Source organism: Metarhizium robertsii (genome assembly GCF_000187425.2).
Source record: "Metarhizium robertsii ARSEF 23 chromosome Unknown MAA_Scf_12, whole genome shotgun sequence".
NCBI classification, from domain to species: domain Eukaryota; kingdom Fungi; phylum Ascomycota; class Sordariomycetes; order Hypocreales; family Clavicipitaceae; genus Metarhizium; species Metarhizium robertsii.
Window position 1 is genome coordinate 201,745 of NW_011942152.1, and position 20,700 is coordinate 222,444.

Here is a 20,700-nt window from a genome sequence, read left to right on the forward strand (position 1 = left end):
TGGGGCAACATCTGTCAATTGATTAATTTTAACAAGGGCCCGTCAGATGGCAGCCCGTTGCTGCTCTCGTCCAGTGCATCCGACAGACGATGGCACTCCACCATGCACCACCCTCCACATGTGCAGCTTCGCGAACCAGCGGAGCACTAGTATCCGCTGTTGCTGTTTCTGGCCTCTGTGGCTGCGGTCCCTTCCTGACCTGGCAGTGTGCCGGCCTCCCGCCATTTCCGATGATGTGTCCCGCGACCAGCGTGAGCAAATTCTTGGACGTGCCGTGTGATACGGGGGGAAAAGGCGGTGTTTGAGCCTGCATGTTTCTTTCACATTAGCAGCTTCTAAATTTGGCTCTGCTACCGAGTACTTCCAGCATCTCTCCCGATTTCTTTGAGTAGCGTAAGAATACACTCGTTGTCTTCTGTCGGCGGCGGTTTTCTAGCTCGAGTCCCGCCGGAAAGGTCAAGATTCGAATCGACTCTGATGCTGCACTTGGGCCTGGCTCTGTGAAGCTCGGATCCTTCTCCAGGTCCTTGCGATGGTCAGATGCCCTCCGGCCCGACATGGGAGCTCGTGTATGGGTGGCCGGGAGCCCGCTCTTGGCTTGGGATATATTGGTGCGGCCCATGAAAGATAGTGCGCTTCTCCCGTATTGTCCCCGAAAATATGTCATCATTGCACATGTCTGGTCGCGTTTGCGTGCTGGTCGTAATATCGCATCGATATATTGCGAGGACTGCCGGACATGGGTTGAGGCAGAGGCATACTACTCCGTACTGCATAGAGATTTCGGTGAGACTCAGCGAGATTCCCATCGTCAAGGGGCTGGGCCAGTGCCCAGAATGGACCATGGAGTCAAAGTGAAGATGATGCATTCCGCCCGCTACTATTCTCGGGTCTTGCTCCACCAGCCGCAGAATGATGGCCTTCTGCCTCTGCCACCTTCAGCCTCCACCATCCGGAGTATTGCACCATGTACTCCGTAGTACTAGCATGTATGGAGTATGGATTATAGTTTCTGTCCTCTTTGACAAGCGAGGGCCGGCCAAGTGCGTGGCCCTGGTTCCCTTGGTTCCCTTGGCTTGCAGGGGGCGCCCGTCGAGTCTTGGGCGGAGGGCAGCCTAGGAAAGCCACGCAAGGGCTATCACTTGTTAGCACAGCATCAACCGAGTAACAATGAGACACTCACGCATGGCGCGGAGCAGGTTGGCGATGAGCACAAGGCGCCGCCGTGGCCGTCGCTGCCGCCGCATGTCGCTCCACCACACCATGGCACGCATCAAGGCGGATGGGGGCTGGCTGCACAGCATCAGCAGTGGCAGAAGAATGTGCAGAGTGCCATGAATAGCCGTGGCCTTTGGCTTTGCGCAACACTGAACGCAGTGGGTGTCATGGGCGCTGTTTTGCATTGGCTGGAAACGTGTCGGAGGCGCGAGAGAGAAAGCCCAGATGTCCCGATGTGGCCGTGGGTGATCTGCGTTGGGCGTCGTCCAGATTGTCCCGGCGCAGCGGGCGCCCAGATGAAGGCACTGGGGATTTCCTCGACTACAATAAGCTTCTGTGTAGCTGGACCCTGGTCCCCTCCAACATTCAACGTCCTTGTCAAGGTTGCAGCAGCTAGCTTTGTCCCTGCCGGGGATTTTGAACCATCAATCAATCAATGTTTACCGCCTCTGCTTGAGACCCCCGTCCCTGCCACTGCCAGCCTGGGCTGTGCTGCTTTCTCGGGTCTGTCAACGGGTCCGTCTCGCCTAGGCGCCCACACCAGCGCCCTGCTTCTCTCGCTCGCTGCCTGTGCCGCCGCCTGGCCCGACGACTCCTCACCCTCGGATTGTGGAATTTTCTTCTCCATTGACGTCGTCTCCTAACCTCCCTCCACCGCTCTTCAGGGCTGTGGCCGGGTGAAGTGTCTTGTTTTCTTATTCAACCGCTTCCCTCCCCCCCCAGTCGACAGTTTCAACGTCCCAACGTCCCTCGTTTGTTCATGTCCATCCTGGATTCCCGTACCCGGTTGTGAGCTGCAGTGTTACGGAACCAAACACCCCCCCCTTGCTGCTCCACGCAGACACCTCCTGCGGCCCCGTGCAATTCCACCTCGTGAGACTCGACAAGGGGAATTTCTGTCTCTTTCAAGTTGAAATACTGCATTGAAAGAACCGACAGCGACTGAGCTTCGCGGTAGCATCTTCCCGTCGTGGGTTGCTGCAACTCGAGAACCCGCCCGATTTGTCTATAGATACCACTCTCGCCGATTGCAACTGCATGTGTTGCTGGTAGGAATCACGAGACCGACGACGAGTTCAACGACGGGCGACTTTTCTTTGACGACATTCGTGCCATTGGCAATTTCAACCATGGCCGCCGTTAGCACCTCTCCGCCTCATACCATGACTACTTCCCACGGCGATCATCGCGATCACACTTCCCGCCATGGTTATGCATTGCCTCCCGCAGACGCTGCCCCTAGAAAGACTGTCGACGCTCCCTCACTGGGGGGAGGCAGTGCACGATTACGGGACACACCGGCCTCTCCTGTGAGGGTCAACTTTCAGGCCGAGAACTGGGCCCAACCGTCAAATGCCAATATTGAACATGCGAAGCCGCAGACTGCGGAATTTGGTCTTGTACAAGACTCCTATAGTCATGCATCGTCGGCCGCCTCCATAGATGGATCTGAAATGATTCCCTTGTCCGAAACCTCCACCGCCCGGCAGCCTCAACCGTCCACCGTTGGACCCGTTCACGCCGACGTCGATGCGCTAGCAGCAAAGTTCGCCCACTCATCACTGGATCTTAGCCTTCCGGCCGCATCGCTCCAACGACTCGAAACCTCCACCATGAGCCCCAAGGATCGTGTCCGAAATCAAGGTGTGAATCGAAACAGCCGCGAGTCTGACGACACAGCAAGCACCTCGCCGCAGCAGCAACCGTCCGCCGAGTCGTCAGCTTCAACAAGCGTGAGCTCCGTCTCCGGCGTCAACGATAATTCGGAGTACCCGCCGAATGGTGACTCGCCGGGAAGTTCCATCATCGAGGGAAACTTACCCACGAATCTGTCTGTTCCACAGTTCCAGTACCACCACCAACAGCAAGAGCATCCTGCACGAGTTCCCAGCAGAGGAGCTGGCCAAATTCCGCCATCGTCGTCTTCTGAACTCCCGGAAAATGAGGGCCATATCAGGCGTCACCTGACCCCCACATCGGGATACCTGCAAAGAAACTCTCTCCCTCGACCTCAGTCGTCATATTCGACTCTTTCGGATTATAGCCCGCGCGGCAGATCCCCCAACCTTCTGCCTGGCGGCTCTCACATGCGCCCTCCTTCTGTCCATTCTCGCAAGTCTCCCGATGCTAGACCATCGTCGTACGCAGAACTGCTCAAAGTCCCTTATCCCCAGCAGGCCCCCCCGTCCTTCTCACTGGATAACTCGGATCTTCGAACTGTCATTGGAAACAATGCGTCTCTTCTTAGCACCCAGAAAACACTGGACATGTATCGGCAGAATGTGAAGAAGACAACCTCTGCTTCGACCCAGTACTCTTTTGCCGTATTTCTCATCTCAACTGCACAGGAGCAAGGCGTGGATGTGTCGAACCCCAAGGTCAAAAAGACCCCACAGCAGCCATTGCGGGATCTCGACAGCCCCATCGTCGAGGGATCAGTGACCAACCCTTACGACCTGGTTCGCGAGGCTCGCCAGATCCTTCAGCGATTGGCAAATGGCGGGTATCCTTTTGCCCAATACTATCTTGCCGATGGCTACGCCTCTGGTCTCTTCAGCAAGGGGAAAGAAGACTACAACTCAGCCTTTCCGCTCTTCGTTCTCGCGGCTAAGCACGGCCACGCCGAATCTGCCTACCGCACCGCTCTGTGCTATGAGTTTGGGTGGGGATGCCGGAAAGACCCCGTGAAGGCTGTTCAGTTTCTCCGGACTGCCGCCTCGAAACGCCATCCGGGTGCCATGACGCGCTTGGGCAAGGCATGCCTTTCTGGTGATTTGGGCGAGAAGCGATACCGTGAAGGCATCAAGTGGCTGAAGCTTGCCGCTGAGGCCGCTGATTCGCAGTACAACGCTGCCCCTTATCAACTTGGCTGCCTGTACGAGACTGGATACGGTGATGACATTTTTGCAGATGCGAGCTATGCCGCCGAGCTATTCACCCAGGCAGCAGACCTGGGTCACCCGGAGGCTAACTACCGAATGGGTGATGCTTACGAGCATGGTCGACTGAACTGTCCTCGCGACCCTGCCCTGAGCGTGCACTTTTATACCGGTGCTGCTGAACGTGGGCATTCCGCTGCCATGATGGGTCTCTGCGCATGGTACATGGTTGGAGCTCCTCCGATTTTGGAAAAGGATCCAGAGGAAGCGTACGAATGGGCGCGACGATCTGCTGAACTAGGTAAGACGGCACGCAATTGACCCCAGACTGCAGAGTGCGTTGAAGAGCTGTGAAATTAATGACTTGTCTATATAGGTTTTGTCAAGGCTCAGTACGCCGTGGGGTACTTTACTGAAATGGGCATCGGCTGTCGACGGGACATTCTCGAGGCCAATGTCTGGTACGTGAAAGCCGCGTCGGCTGGTGACGAACGAGCCAAGCAGCGTATTGCCGTCATCGAAGCCGCCGTCAGCGGAGGAGGCACTCCCATGGACGTTGCACCGCCGCGTGACAAGAAGAGCGGCAAAGACGACAAGGACTGTGTCATCATGTAGGAGAGTCGTGGCCGAGGGCTTGGACGAGCGGAAAGAATTCATCGGCTAGGAGCAATGATTGCCAACGAAAGAAGAACACGACTGATATCAGCAACGATGTTTGGACTGTATACCCATACCCCTCCCCTACGTCTTGGAGCAGGCGGCCGCGCTGCTCACTACCTGTTGGATTGCTGCTGGGAATAGCCAGCGACAACTCGACATACGCGTCATGGTATTATTTCATTCTTTTTCATCATCATTCTCGAACATTCGAAACAAAATATCCCCAACGTGTTGAAAGGGTCTTTTTTATAGCGCCAGCACGATTACATGTACCCTGGACACGTGGTTGGGCCAACTGTTAGACGGGCGTTGATGCAAGTTTATCCCGTGGACTTGGTCATTGACGACCCAAAAAAACCGTATTGAGCCAGGAACGGCATAGAAACAGGCATCTTGAAGAGGAGGTGGTTCTGAGGACTGCAGCGAAATTTTGCGTCTGAATCGACGAGAATTGCTTTTTGGCGTGGAGTTTTTTTCTTTCTCGCAATTTCTTGATATTTCCTTTGGATGTCTTGCAGACAAACTGCCGACGACTTATTTTCTTCATGTTGAGGAGGACACGTAATATACCGGGAGGAGTAACGCTGCCGGGGTTGCGATATTGCCGTAATAGGACCCATTGCATATTGTTATTGCGTTGATTTGGATTCCACGGGGTTTGTTTTCATTTCGTCCCTTTTTTTTTAAACGTCGCTGGCACTTTTGGTCAAACCCCGTGATGGGGGAGTTGGGAGTTTTATATATACTTTATTTGCTATACAGCTGCAGCATATTTAATATACGCTGTCCCGGGGCGGGACTTGTCATGGGTAGCTGAGTCGTGTGGAAGTGTGTTTGTGTAGTTCTAGTTGTTGGGATGTTGTCATGTCGTGTGTGGCCTAGCTACGATACATCACCGGCTGTATAGCTATGGGTGACGGGTGCTGGAGACGAAACGGGTAGCTTGCCATGATGCTATTTGACGACGTGTGCCCAGAGTCTTGTTGTCCAGACGATGGTGACGGATGGCTCTCCTGGGCACCACTTGATTTCCTTTAGCAGCACTGGCGGATGGATGAGTGAAGGGGGCCCCGAATGGAAGGAATAAGTTGACATTGAACTTGTCCATCTGCCGGACTAATAGCTCAAGGGAGAAGGGGTCTAATCGATAAGATTTGCCCATTCCCACCCCGCCACCATCCCATCTCACGCCATTTTCCTCTCCCCTGCGCCTTGTCAAAGCTTCAACGTCTGCGCTTTTTTCTGGGTCGCCATTTTCTGGGGTAGCAGGGAACGAGACCGACTGGGCTTTGCTATGGCGACAGGATGCATTTCTACGTCTCGCATATGCGAGGGATAACAAGTGCACTTCTGACTGAAAAGACTTTATCGGTTGCTATTGGACTGTGCCCGCTCCTCAGGTTCATATGTGTGTTTGCCCTGCATGGAAACGGCTCGCCCGGATTCGGCGCGTACATGCACAGATTGTCTCTTGTTTAGGGCCGAGGATGCAGGGAGATGGGTTCTTGGTGGTAGTTTTGCTCCGAATGTGTGCATCAAGGCAAACCGAGAATTACACGACGACGGACGCGCACAACAGCCCGCAATACCAATGTACTGTATGTAGATTCGTCACCCGGACCCCGATCTTGTCCCTCCTGTCTCTGGCTCGTGTTGGATTCCGTGTGATGTCCATGCATAACGACATTGCATCATAGAGTCCATTTAGCCAACGCTTGCCAACGTTTGCCGGGTCAGGGCCCTCAACAACTGCGGTGACGACATGGGATCCTGGATGATGCGTTGTATCGAGAAAAACGTGCGGGGCGCAAACCGTCAAGAGCCTTGCCGCCGCGACTGGGTGAGACATTTGGGGCTGGCGAGGCACTTTCAAATGCCATCAAGTGACTGGGAGCGATCCATAATTGCGTGCTGGTTGATTGGACGCCGATCCTGCTACGCGACAGACCGTGATAGAATCGCGACGTCGCGGCGAGACGGAGACGCGTCAACGTCATCTGAGCAAGCCGCAAATGCCTTGTCAGCCCCAGGCATTTCTGCACATGAGCATGAACAGTCCTTTGGGGGGTGGTGTGTAGCCATTGGCAATCAACGAGCAGAGCATGGCCGTGGTCATGGATGGATGCTTGTCAAGATGCGTGCGTCTCAAAAAAAAAAAAAAAAAAAAAGTAACCTGCTGACCGTTGGGAATGACCAGACGTCTCAATGATGAGGACTTGAGGTATTTGACGCTTGAAGAATCACTGCACGTTAGCTGCACCCAGACAGACTCCTACACGAATGCCAAAGCCTCGAGCCCAACCCGATGAACAATGTTGCATAATGGCATCGTGATTCGAGTCTGTATCCATGTGCCAGACAGAGTTCCATCCACACCTGTGAGATCCAACTGCCCTCCCTGGCGCTTTTCAGCGTAACCAAAACAAGCTAAAAGAGCTGCGATTTTCAGCCCTCGGGTTGAATAGTGCCAATAGTCCCCTCACAAAGGGAATACTGAGGAACAGAGATAGTCGTCAGATGCCACTAAGCACTCTATAAGACGAGTTTGCAAGGGGGAGGGGCTGTTACTCCTGGTGATGGACCCAAGGGAGAAGGACGATGCCTAGATGGGGTCGCCTCTTGTTAAAGGGAGGCCCTTTTCTTTGACGTCCTAGCCTTGAGGGGCTCTGTTTCTGAGGAAACCGATCCGGCGCAAGATACAAAGAGGGAGAGTAAAAATGGAGTGCCATGTTAAGACGATGGACCCCTCGATGGCCGACCTCGTCAGGGACGATAACCGAACCCATCTTGGGCCAGCCTCCCAAGCACCAAGATATTATGCAGCTGCAGGGGCAAAGGAACTAGAGGAGCCCTTTTTGGGAGCGCAGAAACGCATGATACAATGCCTTTTCCTACACTAGCGAGAGCGAGGGATGGGGGCCCCTTGATGAATGAAGCAATCTTTTCGTCTCCTCACTTGGGTTTGTGGCAGAGAGTTAATATAGTATAATGCAATTATAACAACCGCAGGGGCCCGTGTAGAGTTCTTGATCTTGGGGAAGCCTGCAGCCACCGGATCCGGACGGCCCTACTCGACAGTCCAGGTATCGCGGGCATGCCCAACGTCTTCATAGCTGCGCCAGCAAGTTGTGTCCTAACCCACAACCGCACATTACCAGTTCATTTGATTCGCGGCCTTTTAGCGGAAGAGACGCTCAGAGTAAAGCTTGCCCGGATGCAGTCATAATGGGAAGCGCGTTAGCCTCTGCGCCGCCTCTTTTACCATGCGTGTCATTTTATCCACAATAGATCAGCTCGTCCAAGCAGTCGTGATGTGATGGCGGCAGGGCGGAAACATGGCCTTCCCGTCCAACGTCCCACAAACAATATACCTATCGCTGTATCTGTGTCATGTTGTCCTGTCCGTGCAAGTGGGAACGTATGAAACGGCTCAGAAAGTCAAATAGTGCTGTACGGTTGCTAGGCAGAAGCCAGGCTAAAGAGGTGAAACGAACCTGTTGTGGCTTTGTTGTTTGGGAACAGCTTGCTTTTTTTTCTTAGACAGGACAGTTCGTTGCAAGAGACACATCAGAACTATAACCTGACCAGGCCTAGGGCCGGGGCCGGGGCCAGCTGCACGTCAACCGACACCGATTCGGATCTATCGGTATCCAAGGGAGAAACAGGCTACTAGTATCAAGGACCGTGCATTGTATATTTCTTGCATGACGATGTGCAAAGCACAGCCGTTGTTCCTAAACGACGGTGTTGTTACACAGGACTGCCGCCGGGATTGAGAAAACAAGAGAGGCTCAGAATGTGAGCAGTCGTGGTGTCAAGTCACCCTGTGCGCAAAGGCCGGTCCAGATGGCAGACACACAACCTCTCTTGAAAACAGTGCTGTGGAGGAAGTGAGCAAAGGGAGAGTAAAAGAGGAACAAAGTGGGTGCGCTGATGGGCTTGATCAAGGGCGGCGGCTAAGCGCACCTAGGCATATTCTGATCTGCCGCTGCAAGAGCCGCAATTCTTACAGCAAGATGGTAGCTTCGACATGTTCGGCGCTTTGATAAGCGCAGTGTTGTCCTCGGTGGGTTTGAGATGGACTGCTCTCGTAGTGTGAGACACGCGTTGCTCAGGAATCAGGACGCCTCGGTTCTTGGTCGTTGGGTTCCTTTGCTGCGGTAATCACTGATGACTTTAACGCCGACCGATGACGGCAATGACGACAGTTGCAATTCAAGAGCAAGTCGGAACACGGCGTGCGTCTGGCTCGTCCGGAGACCTCGAAGCAGCCAGGTGGTGGAGGAATGTTGGTCGTCATGGCCATGTGTGACGGGCTACACCGCACACCGTAGGAGGTACGCTCCCAGGCTCCTTCCTTCAACGAGCCAGGCAGCTTCCGCAAGGCAGGAGCCATGGATGGTCCAGGGACATGGGTGCTGGGCGGGCGGGTACCTCGGCGGGCTCAGGCTCCTCCCGACCCGTTTCGCTACGGGGAGTTTAGCGGAGTGACAGTGCCCAGTCCCCACCATAGCTTAGAGCTTTAGCACCGGTTGACCTGCCTGAGCAGCTGTCCAGAGCTGAGCCCACTCACACCAGACGACTCTGCTGCCCCAATTCGGCAGCCGAGTGCTCCGGCCCCAGTGCCTGGGTACTTGCAGCATACCTTGGCTTGGCCGTCGTCTGCAACCGGCGCCATGTACCCGCGCCGTCACTCTCGTCCGTGCCAACTTTGCACGACATCTGGAGCAGTTGAACCCCCTTGCTCAACCACGCAGGCCCAGGTCCTCCGGTGCACATCAACACATCAGGCGGCCCACCCTCTCACCCGGCTGCGTTCGTCCATCGATGATGCACAGCTAGTGAGCTTGTCTCTGCGTCTGTCTCTGGACTCATCCAAGTTGTCCCCCGAACCGACAGCCAAACTCTGGAGCCAAGTCCACCAAGCCCACCAAGCCCGCGCCCCCCTGCCCTTCCCTGCCCTTCCCTTCCACTTCCACTTCCGCTTCCATATTAGTCCCATGTATCCTCTTTAACTTGGCAAGTCGCTCCCCTCACCTCCAATGCACCTGCCCGTTGACAGTCAGACCACCCGTTGCTGCAAGTGTCGTCCACTCTCGACTTGAGGCACCCCGGCCACCCCCCTCTCTCCATGTTGTATATTCTGGCCTCCGCCTCTCTTTGGTCCTCCGACACCATCCGTCCACCTACACACATATATCAACACCACGCAACGCAACCAGGCCACAATCACAACCTGCTGCTCGAGAGTCGCCTTTGCTTACCGGCAGTTTCGCTCGTAACCGTGCCACTTGCCTTGTCTGTCGACAATCTCAACGCTCTCGTTGCCCGTCGAACCAGCGCAACGCTCTTTGCTCTGCCCGCCTCGGGCGCATCCGGGCGCAATTTCGTGTCATCGACTCGCATTGCAGCCCAACCAACCTCGCTGGCCGCACGCGCCAACCTCGAAAACACCAACCTTTTTGCTTTGACGCCGAAAGCATCAACTTCACAATGCTTCTCCCCTCGGCACTCTCTTGCGACTCGGCGCAGCCGTCGCGGCCCGCGCTTCAGTCCAGCTTCTTCTCTCCTCCCTCCAGTCCGCCCACCATTACCTCTGCCACGGCTCTCGGCAACATCGTGACGACCTGCCGATCCTTACAATCGCTCATTGCGACGCCTGCTTCTCCCTCTTCCCTATCCATCGTACCGCCGCCATCCTTGGCGCAGTTGCCTACACCTCCCTTGGCCCATGCTGCTCTGCCGATGAAGCTTCGTCTGCGGGCACGTCCTACGCCCTCAAGCTCAAGCACTAATAGCGAGGACTTGTATGCTCCGAGAAGAATAGTCAAGCGGTCTGCACCTCCGCGCGGCATCAACAAACGTCGCCGCGCCGGGGGCGATGACATGGGCCGGGGAGATGCCCCATCGGAGGAAGAGGACATGGACAGCGATGTCGAGTCCGGAAGCGACAGCCAGCAGTTGCGGCCACTCTCAGACAACCGACCTGAAGAGCCCGCTGCTCCCACGACACCAAAACGTGCACGGATAGCTCCAGAGCGGCTACCACTAGGCTTGGAACGTTCTGACTTTCACGACATCCATCGTCTAGAGGGCGGATGCTCCAGCGATGGCAAGGGGACAGAGGTCGAGGTGGAAGCAGACGGCGAGGAGTGGAGCGCAGAGGACGACCGCATCCTAGTCGAGCTCGTCCTGGAGAAACTCAAGCTCGCCAAGTCGGAGTGGCACGACTGCGCCCGCAATCTGGGCAAGGACAGACACAGCGTAAATCGACGGTGGAAGAGCCTCATCATGAGAGGGGACGTTGGTCTCAAGACGAGATCAAGTAACCGCCGTCGTCTACACTCTACCTGGCGGTGAAGTTGCTCCATTGCCTCCCATTTTCATGTTATATATATTTCTTCCCCAATCCTTTTGCGACTACAAGGCAGCAAGCACATTCACGGCAACGACAGAACACAACGACTAGCATCTCGACTTCATTTCACCCTAGGGGCTATGCAAGACGCAGCCCCCTTTTTTTTTCCAACACAAGCTATTTATTTGTTTTTTACAGCTGGTCCCACAGCGAAAGGGCCAGCTTTGGCGTTTGGGCAGAGGTTTCAGGATCTGTAGAGAGAACCAACAGCCTGAAGAATTAAAGGTTTTCACGTATTTTGGTCTGGAGATATCCCCCTCTGAATGAGGAAAGTGTTTGGAAGCATGGTTCGGTTTTTTTTGTTTTTTTTGCTACTTTAAAACGTGCGCAGAAGACGCGCGGAGCGTATATTCCTTCTTCCTACTAGCGCCCGTGGATGGATTTAATCAAAGGGTTGGTTCTGCTTGGGCACGATGGGTAGTAGTAGTAATTACAACCAAAAAGTCAATACTATCAATTGATCCGTCCGTCCTGTCTCGTGCCACCAAGACGCACTAGCGCCGCGCCAAATGGCTGGCCGGGTCCACAGTCTTTGCCTCCATCAGGGTCCGGTCCGCAAGGGCCCGCCCGCGGTTGTAATTTATTTTTGGCGCTTGATGCGCCTTTTTTTTCTTCTTTATTTTTCCTTTTGTTTGGCTTCCCAGGCCCCGTCGCTTACATGGTTTCCCGCGGCGTCGTTCCTCTGCCCTGGTCCTGTTGCGGCATTTCGCCGTGCACACGACCGGCCGAAGGGGAAAGTAAACCAGCGTGTCTGCGTTGTGCGGGACAAAGTAGGGCCAACAGAACAGATGGATGGCCTGCGGTGCGAGCAGATGCGAGGCGGGATGCGGGACCGGGGGAGGTTGCGTGGGGGAGAAAGACCGCCGCGGGCTGGGGTTGAACGCGTGCTTGCCCTGGCGAGCATGATTTGCCAGAGGGACTTCATCTTTGCCCGCCCCGTAGCGACAGCAGGAAGAACGGTGCCAATCTTATTCCAGAGCTAGGGTTACATACTGACACGGCGCGTGGGTTCAGCGAAGCAGCAATTGTACGCTCTATGCTTGTCTATCGTCTACCATGTTGACAAGAAGGCGCTATTCTGACCCTCAGACCATGTCATATGCCAATGTCTAAACAAATGCTCAAAGGCTAACCCATATCTATTTTTGCGCCGACATAAACCCGCTCATGCAAACCCCCGAGCGTCCTAATTCCCTCTTGCCTAGCCCCGTTGGCGGGGAGTGACAACGTCCGCTCCCTACGGGGGCGTCATCTTCCCTTCCAGCATCATCTTACGAACTTCTTGTTCCATATTCTGTTCTGCGCCGTGCGTGTCTTCCAGCGCCCCGGTAACCTTGTTGGCGAGCTCAATCTTCTTCTGGCACGCCTTGTAGACGAGCTCTTCGATTGTTTGCGAAGCAATCAGTCGGACCACCTCGACGTCTCGTTTCTGCCCGAGACGATGCGCCCGGTTCTCCGCTTGGATGTCGTCTTGCGGGTTGTCCGACTGGTCAAAGATGATGACTTTGTTTGCGGCGGTGAGGTTGATGCCTGTACCGCCCGCGCCAGTCGTCAACAAAAACACTGGGATGTTTGCATTCCCGTTAAACTCGTCGATGAGCACCTGTCGCTCTGAAACATCGGTGCTTCCCATCAGAACTCGATGATCAATGCCCTGCAGAGCAAGAACCTCCTGTAAAAGGTCAATCAGCCGAGAGAACTTGCTGAACACGAGCACTCGATCCCCGTTCTCCTGATACTGCCTGATAAGCTCTAGTAGCTTCGTGACCTTGCCGCTGTCCAATTCCGCGGCAGAAGATATGTCGAATTGCTTGAGCAACCTGGGATAGTCTCGACACCACAGGTGAAGCTCAAAATCAGACGAATTCTTGAGTTCTTGCACCAGATGCTTGATATCCGGCTGATGGAGCTCAGATTGTGGAATTCTATCCATTAGTATCTTGCCCATCTCTGTGACCATTTCATCTGTAAAGTGCCGTCGGAACAACAAGGGATGCAATGCTGCTTTGCGGAGCTGTATCCACGCATTGTTTTGATCATTCTGTCGCCCCTTGGCCTTGGATGCACGTAAAGATGGCTCCAGCTTGAAGAGCTCTTCATACTCGGCGTATGTCTTCTTTTGTGAATCAGTCATGTCGCAGTGCACAACGGTGCAAATCTTTGGCGGCATATCTGACAAAACTTGGTCCTTTCGTCGCTGCAGGATGAATGGTTCCAGAATAGTTCGCGCACGTCTAACACGTTCGGCATACAAGAAAGCTCCGTTCGACACGTCTTTAATCGTAACCTTTTGGCTGAAAATATATCGAATGTCATCCATGTAGCCGTCAAACATCTGTGGGTTAATGAAATTTAGCAAAGCAGTCATTTCGAGCAGATTATTTTGCACCGGTGTTCCTATGCCAAGTTAACTCAAAAAGCCCGGAAATAGTTGCGCATCGATTTATCTCACCAGTCAGGAGCATCTTCCATGTTGCAGTGATGCGGCGCAAATCTCGATAAATCTTTGTTTCTGGGTTCTTCATTTTGTGACCCTCGTCAAAAACTGCGGCATTCAGATCAAACGACTGCATGGCCTCGATATCTTCATCCGAGTTGATCTGTGAATAAGTGGCCAAAACGACATGATACGACTCTGGATCTCGCTCGACTTCATAAGCGATTTCAGCTCGTTCCGACTTAGAGCCTCGGTATCCCACAACGGACAGATCTGGAGCAAACCTCTCAAACTCATGAAGCCAATTATTGTAAGTGCTCGGCGGCACCACAATCAAATTTGGCCACGGCCGGTTCGCCTTGGGTTCCCTTTCATATTCCTCAACCATATGACACATGAGCGAGATGACCTGACAAGTCTTGCCCAAGCCCATCTCGTCAGCCAGAATACAGCCAATATCATAGCTGCACAACAATGACATCCAATTTAAACCAAAGAGCTGGAATGGCTTCATTTGACAATGTCCATCCATCATCCTGGGCTGCCGAGGTACCAATGGTGATGTGTACTTGGAAGTCATACTGCTTGGCGTAGGGGGCATATCGTTATCGGGGGATGCTCGACTACTTCGCTTGTTGTGACCAAACATGTCAAGGTCCCAACTGTCCATTACATTCTTGACTGCTTGCCCCTTCATTTCACACTTCGCAACGACGTCGTCAATAGCTGTCACGGCGTTGAGAAATACTTCAACAGCGTCAACAGCGGACTCTCCTATGCTGACTCTCGGCGACTTTCGAGCACCAGCTTTCTTCGTCGCACTGACACGACGGGCTTGTGACAGGCTATCAAACGGTCTCTTCTCCATGAGGGGCTCCAGAAGATCCTCTTTCATACCCGTCATTGCTGCGAGTTCCTTGAGAGTACTTGTATTAAGACAGTTGAGTACTCTATCGTCGTTCTCTTCTGATGGGGCGGGGGACGGCTCGGCCTCAAACGCATCTTCTTTATCATTGTCGACGAGGTCAATCACCACGGCATTTTTCCTTGAGGATGTTGGCCCGTCAAAAGACTTTTGCGGCGAGGAATCGTTTCGCTTTTTCAATCCTTGGACAAGCCGGCGCTTCTGTGGCTTTTCTTTCTTCTGGGGTGGACTCGAATGGAGGGAAGGCGACGTGTTTCGATCAAGCGATATTGGTCTCCTTGCGTTATTCTGCAATGTTGCCTTTGATACTAACCGCCTCTTATTTGGCTTGCTGGATTCTGGAAAGATACTCTTGCCTGTCTGCTTCGGCGCACTTTCCAGCCAGATGATTGCATCGTCCAGGTCGTTCCCACACGCTCTAAGCGCTTCTCTGACTCTCTCTGAAGGATACTTGTCGCCGAAAACATCATATATTTGTCGCAGCTTATTCTTGGTTTCTCTCTCCTCAGCAGCCGGGTTATACACAAATTCGGCAATCTTTGCCTTAAACGTGGTTGGCCGAATGTCCCCCCTAGGTGGTGATGAGTCGCCCTCGTCGTCAGAAATCAGACTTATTGGCTCTGCGGCGGGTCGCTTGGATTCCTTTGAACGAGGTGGTGGTGGTCGAGGCGGTGGCCGAAAGAAGGTTCCCGCAGGTGCGAGGCGAGAACCCAGTTTCGAGGGCTCCTTTGGCTGGAATGGCGAAGAAGCAGGAACTTCGATGATGCTAGCGGGCGAAGAGGAGCGATCCATGGCCAATGCTAAACCCGGCTTGCTTAAAATCTGTGTCGGTTGTGTAATCTCCCGTTCTCGCGACGGGTTGCGCAAGAATGCCGACGGTGAGCAGGGAATAGTGTCCCCAGCTAATTCGTCGATATCATCGAGACCAGTAGGGACTTGTGAGATGGACGGATTTCGCGGAGCGGTACTTGAGTGCCGTGTTGGCGGCGGAGGCGATGAGTCGATCATGGCGAAGGAAGAGAGATGAAGGCAGAAGACACAAGCATTGACCGGCGCAAGCAAAAAGTTCCAACTTGGCAAAAATGACAACAAAGAGCAAACAGAGTGGGTATTGCAGCTGATTCGACACTCATGAAAGCAACATACACGGCTCACGCACCCCTCCTGGCCCAGCTCTCAGTGTAGGAAGAGCATTCGAGCGGCACAGGTGTTGGGAGGGGTGGGAATGGTGCAAAACCGCTTCAACACTTCGACCGCCCAAAGTGGGTTAAATTTCGTGACGGCTGTTGGCGTCGCGGCGCGCTTTGACGCCCGCCACCATTCGCGAAGTCACGTGTGACTCTGATTACGGACGGAGGGATGCATGGCCAGACGTGGCCAGACATGGCCGGCCACTTCTTCAATTTCCTGCTAGAGGAATAATTGCCATCAAGGAACCCTGGAATAAACGGCTTACGACTTGGAATAATTTGCCCACAAGTGCCATCTAAATAAACGTTACAGACTGTAGCCCAGGCGCTTGGTAGGCCTCAACCGAACTTCTATCCTTGAACTACTCGCAAGTGGAGAGGACCATCGTACCGAGTAACTACACCATTCGCGCTTCCATCACAACCACCCAACACCACAGCTACAAACACGAAAACAACCACAAGCCTTCCCCCGTTCCCAACCCCATCCATCTATCACCCCACCCACAATGGCAACCCGCCGCATCATCAGCACCGAAAAGACCATCCTCGAAAAAGACGACCAGCCCGAAAAGTCAAACATATCCCCCGCCGTCCCCAAGTGAGTCCTCACCCACATGCAAACCCCAAGCTTCACACGCAGCCGCTAACCCCGGGCCCTCCCTCCTCTTCTTTCCCATGGACAGGGATGTCATTTTCAAGCTTCTCGGCTTCACATTCGCCATGATCGTCGTCCCCATAAGCTCGTACTTTCTGACCGTCCACACCGTTTTCAAAGGTTCGTCGTTCCTCTTCACGAGTGCCGCCAGCCTTCAGTGCTTTTACTCACGCCTTCGAGTAGGAAACTCTTCCCTTGCAGGAGGCCTGGCCGCTCTTCTGGCCAACGTGGTGCTTATAAGCTACGTTATTGTGGCAATGAAGGAGGATGATTCGGCGACACTGGGAGAGGGTGTCAAGAAACCAGAGACAAAAAAAGACCAATGAGCAATCTGCTGCCATTTTACAATTCTCATGTATATCTCCGAGTCACCATGTATCGTCATTATTGTGGCATGGAAAGCTGTCGCAAACAAAGGGCTACGTCATTAACTTTTCGAGGCGCATATCTCTGTTCAATTTGCCAATTCAATTCCATACATTCCTGTTTTGTTCATGATATCTACAGGCCTATTATAGTGGCAGGAATGTGCTGATTGCTCCCGCCGTAGCCAGATCGTGAATGCCGCATAAATTTAGTTGATAAGTGATAATCAAAGGCCCCGGTGACCTGTCTCTCGCTCATTCCGCTGTCAAAAGGGCCCTCCCAGTCCGCCGACCAACCCAGTCACACAAAAACAATATCCGTCGGCCTGCCAGGCCTCTCCTTGAACGCCTGGCAGCAGTCTCCGTCGCGACCATGCCAACCACCCGGGCGAGTGTCGCCACATTTGATTCCGTCAAAGCAAGTGTCCTCTCCTCCATCGAAACCCCCCCAGCCAAGCCGTTAGGTTTAACCATTATGATCGGGTATCGAGAATAAGTCGTGGTAAAATAACCCTGATTCCAAGACATTGTTGACCTCTCAAACAGACTGAATCTTTAGTACTGTTTCCGACATCGCCAAAACTCCATGGATCCCCTAGCGCGTGTATATAGACAAAGGAAAATAGGCCTCTATAAGAATACGGTCCAATCAAAGGGTAAGAAGAACAGAGCTCTAGCTGTTTTTGCTAAAGCGACGGCTAAACCAGCTCTTCTGCTTCTCTGGATTGGCACTTGATTGTGATATTTTTCGTCGCAAAAGAGACCCTTTGCGAGGCACAGATTGGGGGGGAGTAGCCGCCTGGGGCTCCGTAGGAGGTGGCAGTGGCGGCAGAGAATGGTTCTTAACCTGCTTGCCGACAGAGAAGTTTTGAACATCGTACGCATTTGTCTGGCTGAATCCGATGCCATAATCATTGACGGGCTCAGAACGCTTCGCTGGTGATATCCTGTCGATCGAGCTGTTGTCGCTGGACGTAGGGTCCGTCTGATAGCCGGCAGGGTCTGAGCTACCGCTAGGTGCAGCGGATGTTACAGTCTCATATGACCTGTCCTTGTGAGGCATAGGATAAACACCCTGCTCGCGCCCGTACATCTGGTAATGCGACTCGGATTGCACCCTTTGGCTGCGATCCCGAGACATGTGCCTACTTCCCGCATATCCTCTGTCATAGCCACTGTTGTTGTAGCCGCCACCTGCATGTGGATTGTCGTAGACGCTGTTCCTTGCCGTTGCCGGTGTGGGCAGTCCATACTGGCTATCTCCCCTGAACGAAACAGGCCGGCCGCCGTAATAACTGTCTTGAGGGAATCGTGGCTGGTTCGCAGTTTGGACACTGCTCCGTCTATTCCAGTTTGCTACTGAATCAGTGTCTAAAAGGCAGTCGCGTTAGCCACGGATCAGACACGACGAATATGGCAAGTTGGAGTGACACGACTTGCCTGCTCGATATAGTGATTTACGCTGATAGCCACCGTCAATGGCAGCCTCAAAGCTACGGATCGTGTCCAACGGCCGCTCCCATCGGTTTCTCGTTGGGTTTGATCTGTCCGGGTCCGCTGCCTGATATCAGCATACCAACTCCAGCGTTATTTGTAACGTGACCGACAAAACATACCGATGGGGTTCCCCCAGGTATCCTTGTGCTGTATTGCGCGAAGAGAGATTTGAGTCCGTTCCGACTTCATGGCCGCGACCATGGCTAGTACCAATGTTAATCGTGGTTTCGAAAAGTGTGACAGTGCAGTAATCATGATGATTATAACTCCAGCATGAGCACGCATCGGATATTGTTAGTCACGTACATGGCTCAGCTTCGTTCATAGCTAATGTGGGATCAGCTTTGCTGTGTAATCGTCTAGCTTCCTTTTCCTCGTGGGTCTCGTGGAAATCGTGCTTGCTCCCACTACTGCGATGGGTTTTCTGAGATTGAATGCTGTAACTACGCTGCTTTGTCTGTCCTGTCTGTTGTTGTTCCGGCGAAGCTTGTAAAGGTGCTTGCTGTGGCCGCTGCAGCTGCTGCCGCTGTTGATACTGGTCCCCGCGAGAGGCCATGGCGAACAACCGGGGTGTGGGTTCGCTTTTATTGCGTGGATTGATCAGTCTGATGGGTTTGGGCTATCCGACGAGTGTAGCCTGGCGCTCGCGCCAACTTGGACGCTGGCGGAGTCAAGGGATCGGGCGTTTCGAGAGTCTGTTAGTTGGCGGATAAGAATGGATTCTAAGCAAACACGGCTCGCGAACCCAGGGTTCTGGGTGTCCGGGATATATTTGCGGGACAGCGCACCGGTCCAGGCGTCGGCTCGATAAGGAAGGCCCTTTTGGATCAAGATGCGAAATTGAGGATGCTCTCACTGTGGAGTTTTGCCAGTTGGTTTCGAAAGATGTGGGAGTTTTAAGCAAGAGGCTGGGCGAGGAAATCGAATGCTTGCAGCGTCCCGAACCCGAAGCCCGGTGGAACCTGGCAGGAGCTGTGACAAGCTCAAGTGGGAGTTGCTCAAGTTCCTTGGCCACACAGCCAGGATTTCGGGCGGCGCTTGACTTGGCCTTGTCGCAGAGTGGCAAGGAGGGGGAGGGGTGGCGCAAGACCCGGGGGTACAAATCAAGGCACCACAAAGGTGAGCCAAAGGTTCAACAGAATGGTCCAAGGCTGGATGGCGCTGTCGTTTGCGGCGGTAGCTGGGCAACCAAGCCACACGGTCCCTTACTGAAAGATACCTACCTAGTAGGTATTCCGTACTTGAAGATACGGAAAGCGACACCCACTTCAGCCACCCGCTGTGGGACGATCAGCCAATGTTGAGGAATGGATGGATGGCCGGCCCATTTCATGGCTGTGTTGGGTCGTGGGCCACGATGAGGCCGTATCGCTGACTATCCTTAAGAACAAAGGGTTTGCACAAATTGTGAAGTGCCGTTTCCTGCAGTCTTATCAGGAGACGGGCGCGAGCCTGTCAATGCTCAAGTGCAGGGGGATGGCGAGCAGGGCTCCAGCAGTGGTGTGTTGGACTTCATTCATCAAGGTGAATTGCTCGGCGGACTCACTCGTTTTGCTAGGCGCGCTCACGCCCCACCCGGTGCCTGGTTATCAGATATTATATTATAATACACAGTATATTAGCACACATTTCACGGTAAGTAAATATATTGGCATGTTTCACGGTAAATAAATGGTTTACCACATATAGTACACACCAGAGTCTTTTCGGTTTATTGCTACATCTGCGCTGTGTGCAATCACCGTGCCCGTCTCATCAAAACCCACCAGCGCTATTCAGTCGGCCAGAACGACAAAGCTACTACCAAACGAACGAATCATCCTTGTCAGGACTTGCCTTTGCGGGCTTGCTGCAGTTCGGTTCGACCACAGCAAGTACACGTACCAAGATGGTGGATGAGGGACACTGCCATCGAAGCCGCCATTTCTGTGAGACATTGCCAGTCCTTTGACGTCAACAAGCAAATTCCATCTGGGAGACAGCCCAACGTGGTCGACTGGGGCCAACATCACGCAAACGCAGACGACTAGTGTGCTTGAAGACTGTGGGTCAGAAGTCGATGGGCCCAAGTCGCAGTGTCTTTGTTTGCCGAGCGTAAGATTGGCAAACCGTCAATATCTTGCTGTTGAGTACTCCGTACGTGAAAACTGAATTGGAGACGTTTGTCGATGAGAGTTTTGAGGTACGCAGGCATCAACGCAGGCAGGCTCTGGAATACGAGGTGGGAAAGGCGGGAGACGAAATTTCCTAACTTTAGAGTGCCATGCTCGTTCAACAGTTGGCCAGTCATTGACCAGGAAACTGGCACCAGGCCAAAGGACTTGACAATTGTGTACATGCAGTACATGTACTCCGTAAGAGCTCGAGCAAGTCGCCAATCGATTGATCGCTGGAACGGCAGGCGCTTGCTTCAATGTTCCCTGTCCAGCTGCCAGAATGGGAGGCACTACCAG

General features: G+C 53.6%; 5 protein-coding genes across 5 annotated transcripts; 3 read left to right on the plus strand and 2 right to left on the minus strand.

Moving 5' to 3' along the window:
* Positions 1-2,348: 2,348 nt before the first annotated feature.
* On the plus strand, positions 2,349-4,712 carry MAA_00138 (chitin synthase activator; the record flags this gene model as incomplete). Its single annotated transcript, XM_007818136.1, has 2 exons — positions 2,349-4,398; positions 4,474-4,712. 2 exons carry the CDS (start codon positions 2,349-2,351, stop codon positions 4,710-4,712), a joined length of 2,289 nt encoding a protein of 762 aa, XP_007816327.1.
* Positions 4,713-10,250: 5,538 nt separating this feature from the next.
* Positions 10,251-11,117, plus strand: MAA_00139 (MYB-like protein; the record flags this gene model as incomplete). The annotated part of the gene is made up of 1 exon (XM_007818137.1): positions 10,251-11,117. The coding sequence occupies one exon, from the start codon at positions 10,251-10,253 to the stop codon at positions 11,115-11,117; it is 867 nt and encodes a 288-aa protein (XP_007816328.1).
* A 1,295-nt stretch (positions 11,118-12,412) lies between these two features.
* Positions 12,413-15,545, minus strand: MAA_00140 (helicase; the record flags this gene model as incomplete). The annotated part of the gene is made up of 2 exons (XM_007818138.1): positions 12,413-13,572; positions 13,628-15,545. The coding sequence occupies 2 exons, from the start codon at positions 15,543-15,545 to the stop codon at positions 12,413-12,415; spliced, it is 3,078 nt and encodes a 1,025-aa protein (XP_007816329.1).
* A 691-nt stretch (positions 15,546-16,236) lies between these two features.
* Positions 16,237-16,711, plus strand: MAA_00141 (vacuolar ATPase assembly integral membrane protein; the record flags this gene model as incomplete). Its single annotated transcript, XM_007818139.1, has 2 exons — positions 16,237-16,328; positions 16,414-16,711. 2 exons carry the CDS (start codon positions 16,237-16,239, stop codon positions 16,709-16,711), a joined length of 390 nt encoding a protein of 129 aa, XP_007816330.1.
* Positions 16,712-17,423: 712 nt separating this feature from the next.
* MAA_00142 (uncharacterized protein) lies at positions 17,424-18,803 on the minus strand (the record flags this gene model as incomplete). The annotated part of the gene is made up of 4 exons (XM_007818140.2): positions 17,424-18,121; positions 18,212-18,307; positions 18,367-18,450; positions 18,554-18,803. 4 exons carry the CDS (start codon positions 18,801-18,803, stop codon positions 17,424-17,426), a joined length of 1,128 nt encoding a protein of 375 aa, XP_007816331.2.
* Between the last annotated feature and the right edge of the window lie 1,897 nt (positions 18,804-20,700).